Raw genomic sequence first — 7,842 nt, 5'->3', positions numbered from 1 at the left:
GGATGCTCTCTGCGCGCTCACCGCCTTGCTGGATGGAGGCTGTCCTGGCTGCTCAGAGGGGGCTGGCTGGGGCGGCTGGGCGAGGGGTGCTCATCCCCTCCTGCTTGGGGCTGTACACTTTGGGTTTATAATCCACCAGGCAGGACCCAGACAGCAGCCAGAGCCTTTCTCAGCCTCTGCCTAAAACCCAGCAGATCCCCCACTTGTGGAAAAAGAAAAGAAACGCTGTTTCCTGGTGGACACGTGGCAGTGCCGGGCGCTGGGGCCCTGGGTCCTCAGCGCAGAGTGGCCGCCAGCCCCAGTATCCAGGCCAGGATGGAGGCCCCCAGAGAGCTGCCGGAGGAGGCCTGCTGCACCCCGCTGGGGGCACGGATGGGGGTCCTGCGGGCACATTTGCCCTTCCTCTTGGGCCGCGCGGTGGGCATGATGTCAAAGCTGAACTTGTGCGGGTAGTCAGGGGCATAGTCCTGCTGCTCGAGCGCCTCCTGCTTCCCGGCGCCCGCCTTGGAGACCTGGTTGCGGTTCCTGTGGCTGGTGCAGTTCTTGCCCGGCTTCCGGGGGCCCGTCCGGGAGCCGGGCTGATGGCCGTGCGGGTGGCTCTTGTCCCTGGCGGCGCCGCGGGCCGGGTGATGCTCCTTGCGCGCGGCCCTGTCGGTGGTGGTGAGCGTGTGGGACTTGATCTGGTGGGGGGACGCCGGCCCGGTGCAGTTCCGGAAGTCCTGGGCGCTCAGCAGCTTCAGGTCCTGGCCCTGCCGCAGCTCGGGGGCCACGCAAGGGACCGCGGAGCTGGAGCCGCGGAACCTCCGCAGCCATTCCCACAGGGAGCGCGCGCGGCACCCGCAGTCCCAGGCGTTCCCGTTGAGGCGCAGGAACTCCAGGGCCCCCAGCGGGGCGAGGCAGGCGCCCTGCAGCTCGGAGAGGCTGTTGTTGAAGAGGAAGAGCGTGGTGAGCCGGCGGAGGTCGTGGAAAGCCCGGGGGTGCACCCACTGCAGCCGGTTCTCGTGCAGCAGCAGCCGGTCCAGGTTCACCAGCCCCCGGAAGGTGTCCTGGCCCAGGCTCCGCAGCCTGTTGCCGTGGAGAAACAGGTGGCTGAGGTTGACCAGGTCGGCAAAGATGTCGTCCTGCAGGTACTCGAGGTGGTTGTCCTGCAGGTAGAGGTACTGCAGGCTGTGCAGGCCGCCGAAGAGGCGGGCGGGCAGGGCGCCCAGCCCGCACTTGTAGAGGTAGAGGGCGTGGAGCTTCCCCAGGCCCTGGAAGGTCTCGGGCGCCAGCGTCCGCAGCTGCCGGTTGTCGCCGAGGTCCAGCTCCTCCAAGTGCACGAAGCCCTCGAAGGTGTGCGGGTCGATGAAGGTGATGTTGTTGGAGTAGATCCACAGGGTGACCATGGCGGGGCTGAAGTGGCCCTGCCGCAGGACGGTGATGCGGTTGTTCTGCAGGAAGATGCGCTCGCTGTCCTCCGGGATGCCCTCGGGGATGGCGGCGAAGTTGTGCGCCTGGCAGCTGACCGTCATGGGCGCCGGGTAGCACACGCAGTCCCGCGGGCAGCCGCCGCCCAGGGGCAGCTCGCCGGCCAGCAGCAGCAGCAGCAGCTCCACGCAGCACCCTGGGGGGGGGGGGAGAGAGCACAGCAGGTCAGGGGCTGCCGGGGCGGCGGGGGCGGCGGACGAGGTCGGGGAGGGGGGGGGACTGGACGGCACGTGACGCTCCTTGGCGGCTGGGGCTCCGTCTCGTCTGCTTCTCGCGCACTTGGCTGGGATGGTGGCCCCCTGAGGGCCTGGCTCCTGATGGGAGGAAGGCAGAGGGGCTAGATACTGCTCCCCACACCCTGGCACCCCACCTCTACTGGGGTTCTCTCCCCAGCCTGGGCTGTGAGATAAGCTTGGGATGTGATGGAAGGCTCTGATTCCCACACCTTCTCCCTAGCCCCGCCCCCAAACCCTAGCCCCGCCCCCAAACCCTAGCCCCGCCCCAACCTCCTAGCCCCACCTCCCCAGGCTGTCAGCCCTTGGGGTGGGGGTCACACAGCAGTCAGCCTCCAGTTACCTGGGTGAACACATGGTGGGGCAGCCTCCGGTCCTACCCGAGCAAATGTATCACATGGAGTTCTGAGGAGTCTCTTTATTTAAATTGTTTCCCCAAACAAGCAAAGCATGCATGCCTGACACCAAAGTTGATTTCAGAAGATGTCTCATTTACAGGGCCTCCCACATCCTCAAATAAGTGACACCCCTCACTTCTAAATAGTAACAGCTGTCCCCCGCCCAGCTGTGAAGAGGTACTGAGAGGACACAGGTGTGCAGAGGACGGGGGAGGGACCCGGGCTGGCAGGGCTCTGGGGCCCAGGACGCTGCCAGACAGAGGCTGCCGCCATTCAAGTCCCCGCCTGGCTCCTCCCCTCTCCCCACCTCACTCTGGCTCCCAGGCTGTGGTTGTAAACCAAGCCATGCCTCCAGACTGTCCGGAGTGTTTTCTCTGTAGCTTCCCTCTAATTGGGCATTAATTAGGCATGCGTTAATGGATCCTTAAAATAATTTATTTTCGGAGGCGTCCAGCCTGTGGTTGGATAATAGCCCCGTGCTCATTATCGGAGCAGCCTCATTATGGCCCATGGTCATTACTTGACTTTTTCCAGGGTGGCAGCTGCCCCTGGCAGCCCGGCAGGCGCGCCGGTGCTGGGGGGACAGGCTCCAGGCTCCTCACTGCCCGGGTTGGCCTCCTGCCCTCCCCTTCCAGCTTGGCCAGCCTGGCCTCTGGCCTCTCGGAAGAGCTGGGGGCCTGGGGCAGCTCTGCCGATTCCTCCTGCTGCTGGCGATGCCCAGAGTGTGCAGGACGAGAGGACCAGCCCTCCCAGCCACGCTCCGGCCGGTCCTGCGCCCGTCCTCCTGCTGGCCACCCAGCCGGCGCCCAGGCCTCTGCCCCGATGGCCTGCCCAGGCTCAGGCACGCCTCTCCACCACCGCCACCCCTCATTTCCGGCAGAAATGGCGTCGTAAATACGTGACAGCTCCCAGCTGTTGGGAGTTATGGTCTCCCAGGGAGTGGCAGCTGCTTCCCGGCCCCCTGTAATCACCCGGCTTCGACCTAACGTTTCCAACACATAAAAATCATTGCACATCATTTGGTTTTTGCATAATTGGGTTCAGTTACGACTTCAGAGCAATTATGACCTTGGTGGTGGTGGTGGTGGTGGTGGCCGCAGTGCAGCTGTGGGGACCCTTCCTGGGCCAGGCCATGCTCTCTGCAGCCCGGCAGTGCCTTCAGTCACCATGACCACTGGGCAGCCTGCAACCTGTAGGCCAGGCCCAAGGCTGGCACACCTCCTCAGCCTGTTTCCCTTCTGTACCATGAGTCAGTGATCCCCATGCCAACCATGTGGAGGCTTGGGTCTGACTTCCAGCCCCCCACTTCCCACCTCAGTCTGGCCCGGGGATCCCAGCCCCACAGGAGAGATGGGAGTGTGAGGGCATAGGAACCTGGACCCCAGATGCCAGCTGACTGTTGCAGAACCTGCCTGCTGCCTTGAACCTCCAACACCCAGGGCTGGGAGGAGGGCCCAACCCACATTGGCTGCACTTTCCAGAGCCTGACACTCCCTTTCCCTTCGCTCAACGCCATGATCACCCCTGCCCAGGCTGCTGTCTTCCAGGGACCTTGTCCCAGGCGGCAGCCCCCACCCTGCCACTTGGAGGGAGCCCAGGTTCCCTCCTCACTCCAGGGAGTTCACGGTGCTCACTGTGCTGAAGGGGCAGGGCCATGGCCGTGAGCCTGTGCTTGGGAGACACACAGGGCCATACCAGCCACCCCATCTCGAGGGTTCTGCAAAGACAAAGGCATTTCCTTCCCTTAAGCTGCTCACCATGGGGACGGGGTGAGCTTGGGCAGGCTAATGCCACTTGACATTTGTGCAGCTTATGGAGTTGACAGAGTACTTCTGCTCAAGCTCTCTGGCCCTCAGGATTACCCTGAGGGTTTTCCTGCCCCATGACCTGGGGAGCGGGGGGTCAGACAGCCCTTCTGCCTGCTTTTATGGCCCTGTCTTTTTAAGGTTCTGGGATGAGTTTATCTGAAATGATCCCCAGAGAAGCTGGGGGGAGGACCACAGAGAACAACAAACAGGTGTCTCCAGGGAATATTGGGGGCACAGAGGAAAACCAGGTGAAGGCCCCGGTTTGGGTGAAAAAGCCAACTGCCCCAAAATCTAGGTGTGAGCTTAGCAGCCGGCACGTGAACACACTTTGGCAAGTAGGAGGGGGGTCAAATAACAAGGGGTGGGGTGAAGGCAGGACCCAGGGCAGGAGCCACCTTGCCTGTCCTCTTGAGAGGGGTCCAGAAGGAGGTAGGAGCCCAGCCAATGCTTGGAGCTGCTCTCCATCCTTTATTACTGCCCAGATGCCAGGGAACCCATGCCACGGAAGCTTCCCCCTCCCACTGGACACTGGAGTGGGTCTCAGCTGAGTCTGCTTCTCCACTCTGGAAGCGGGTCCCATCTCCAAGACCCTGGACCAGCCCTCCCAGCCAGCCCCACCTGCCTCCAGCACCCCTGCCTGAGCCAGCGGTGCTCTGGCCTGGATCCCCATCCTGCCAGGCTCCTTCCAGGAAGACTGGCATTACATGGCTGAGACTCTTGTGCCCCCTCCATGTGGCCCATGGGAGCCCCAGCCCACTGATTGCTGATTAGTGCACTAACAAGGAGGCCGGTACCTTTGCTGTGCATTTTAAGATTGCAAATTAGCAGGGATCCAAGTCTCCAGGGAGGAGCCTTGCACCCCCTCCCATCAGCCTCCTCAGCCCCCTCCTGGTAAGGCAGGGGTTGCTTTGCCTGAGGGGGCTGAAAAAACCAAGGCTGGGTCTCCCCCACTCTCTGGCCTTCCTCGTGCTTTCCTCCTCCTCTTCCTCCTCCTCCTTCACCACCTCTAGGGGCATGCACCCGACTGACTGCTTTGCCAACTACTCCCTAACCTCCTGGTCTCCCACATATCTGAGCTTCCCTGGATCTCTGCAGCCTCATTCATTCCTTCCTCCATTCAACACTTACTGCCAGATACATCCAGATACATCCTGGAGTACCCAGGATGCCAGGGCAGGGAGGGGCCTGGGCCATCTGGGCGAGTCCTCGTGGACTGGCAGATAGTGGGTCTCATAACACTAGGCAGTCTGGCCAGGTGCTGGGCCTAAAATAGGCACCTAGGGGTGTGTGGAAGGAGTGGGGAAGTTCAGGGAAGGCTCCTGCTGCCCCATGTCACCTCCTCCATGAAGCCCTCCGTTCCCCTGCCAGCACAGAGGATGTGCAGGAATGAAAAGCAGGCATTGTTTTCATGTCCTCCTTCCTGCAAAACCCCCAAACCCTTCACCTGTTGGGGCAGAGGTGAGTGGCCTGGGCTTGGACTCATCCAGTCCACTCAGCAGCCTATCCCTAAGATGGGCTTATGAACGGTCGCGTGGGGGCTGGATGTGGTGGGGTGGGTGGGAAGCAGGCACCCATCTTACCCTGTCCCTCTCTCAGCCTCTAAGTAGCCAGAGCTCCCAAAGAGGCTGCAGCACCAGCTCAGCTGGGCGGGGACCAGCTCTGACTCCAGTCCAGGGCTCCTGCTCCCGTCCAGCCTAGATGGCCAGTGGGCAGGGGCCCCGCACCTTCCCTGCTCTGGCAGCAGGAAGGGAGCTAAACAGGGAAGACCCAGCCCTGAGCCTGTGCCAGGTTCTTTACATGGACTCCTCACAGCACCCGTGGGTGCCGTGCCATTTCATGGCGGAGGACACGAAGCGCAGAAGGAAGTGGCTGGCCAAGGCCACGCAGCTGGTGAGCCAGGCAGTGGAGCAGGTCTCATCCAACCGACCCTGACTCCAGAAGCGCCATGCTGCACGGGAGGGCACGGCAGCCCCACCGGAGGGCTGTCAGCCCTTTCTGACCCCAACATCTCAGGCCTCCCACTGACCTAAGTCTGCTACCACCTGGCCCCAAAGGGGCTCCCCCTCCATACACCTGCGCAGGAACAGCCCGATGGACTGGCGTCCCCAGGGACCCCGGCAGGTCCATGGGGCTCCTGAGTCTCGGAGACTGATAGCCATGTGGTCAATTCTTCTGGCTCTGCACCCCCGCCCCCCGTGAACAGGACAGAGCTCCCCCACCCCCAGCCCTGCCAGATGCTCCTCTCTCAGCCGATCGATGCTAACCGAATGGCTCTTGTGGTCAGATAATGGCCTCAGGCTGGGCCGGCTCTGTTCACAGAGCTACTGGCGCTGCAGGTCACTTGGCACTGTCCCTCTGTGCTGCACCCAAACGCAGGCCACTTCCTGGTGAGCATCCCCCCACCACCTCAGCCTGGCTCAGGCCTGGAGACAAGGAAGCCAGCCAGGGCAGAGCTGGGCTTCCCTCCTCAGCCCCCACTGCCAGACATGGGGGGCTGGGCAGGGGGGCTGGTGTCCCCCAGCACAGGGCAGTAGGACGGGCACAGGCTTTGGAGCCAGAGAGACCTGGGTCCCGGCTCCCCAGTTTAACGGGTGTGTCCCCTTGCTTGTGTGAGCCTCATTTTCCTCACCTGTACAATGGGTATCGTCCTTCAAAGCTGCAGCCTGGCCCTCTCTGTCTGCAGACGCCTGTATCCACCTGCCTCCTCCGTCTCTCCACGGGCCAAACGCAATCCGTCCAAAACTAAGCTGCCGCTCTCCCCCCACAACTTCCTCCATCTCAGGAGAAGGCAGCTCCTTCATGCTGGCTGCTCAGGCCAAGAACTTCGGTCACCCGGCCGATGTGGCTCAGGGGTTGAGCATCGACCCGTGAACCAGGAGTCTGGGTTCCATTCCCAGTCAGGGCACATGCCCGAGTTGCAGGCTCAATCCCCAGCAGGGGACATGCAGGAGGCATTGGATCAATGTTTCTCATCATTGATGTTTCTCTTTCCCTTCCTCTCTCTGAAATCTATAAAAATACATTAAAAAAAAAAAAAAAGAACTTCAGAGTCATATGGACTCCTCTTTCTCTCTCACCTCTCACCCAATTCATCAGAAACCCTGTCAGCTCAACTTCAGAACTTAGCTAGAATCCACCCATTTCTCCCAGCCCCCACCTTGGTCTGGGCCACCATCACGTCTCCCTGAACGATCACAGTAGCCTCCTGGGTGGTCCCCCCACTGCCCCTACATCTCTGCAGGAAAGTGTGACTCAGAGCATGTGGCTCCTCTGCTCCACTCTCCGTGGCTCCATCACACTCACTGAGTCCTTACCTTACCCCCAAGTTCTGACCATGGCCCAGAGGCGGCCCACTTCTTCTCCCCCTTCCCTCCCTCCCCTCACTTTTCTCCTTGCTGCTCTCTCTCAGGCTAGGCACGGCTCCAGCCCTGTGCACATGCTGTTCCCACCGCCTGGAACGCTTCCCAGGGTATCTGCAGGCTCCTCACCTCACCCTCTGGGCTCTCCCCAAGCACCTTCCCAGCGGCCTATTTTAAACGGGCCCCTTCTCTGTTTACTTTTCCCCATAACATTCATCCTCTTCTACGAAACCATAGCATTTATGTATCTTGTTTATCTTCTGTCTCCCCCTACCGAGGGTCAACTCCATGAGGACAGTGATTTTGTCTGGTGTGCTCCCTGGTACAACCCCAGGGCCTAGAGCAGTGCGTGGCACACAGTAGGTGCTCAAGAAGAAACTCCGTGTGCCTAGCTCACAGGAGGCGCTCAGTAAGCACAGTGGTCCTTATTAGTACTGAGACCTCCAGAGTGAGAGGAGACTCAGCCTTGGCTCTCTCCTGAGGGCCCTTTGGCCATCACAGAGGGACAGGACAGAGAGACCTGGGAGGGGGGATGTACAGCAGGCCGGCCTGAGGCCAGGGGGCAGGGTGACCAGCT

The 7,842-nt window shown here is 61.5% G+C and overlaps 1 protein-coding gene across 1 annotated transcript; it reads right to left on the bottom strand.

Moving 5' to 3' along the window:
- Positions 1–245: 245 nt before the first annotated feature.
- On the bottom strand, positions 246–1,598 carry RTN4RL1 (reticulon 4 receptor like 1; the record flags this gene model as incomplete). Its single annotated transcript, XM_028155059.2, has 1 exon — positions 246–1,598. A coding segment is annotated over one exon (1,323 nt), but the record flags the coding sequence as incomplete, so codon positions are not given.
- Positions 1,599–7,842: the final 6,244 nt, after the last annotated feature.

Source organism: Eptesicus fuscus, chromosome 20 (genome assembly GCF_027574615.1).
Source record: "Eptesicus fuscus isolate TK198812 chromosome 20, DD_ASM_mEF_20220401, whole genome shotgun sequence".
In the NCBI taxonomy this organism is placed as follows: Eukaryota; Metazoa; Chordata; class Mammalia; order Chiroptera; family Vespertilionidae; genus Eptesicus; species Eptesicus fuscus.
Note: the sequence above shows the minus strand (reverse complement) of the source record. Positions and strands in the feature narration are given on the sequence as shown.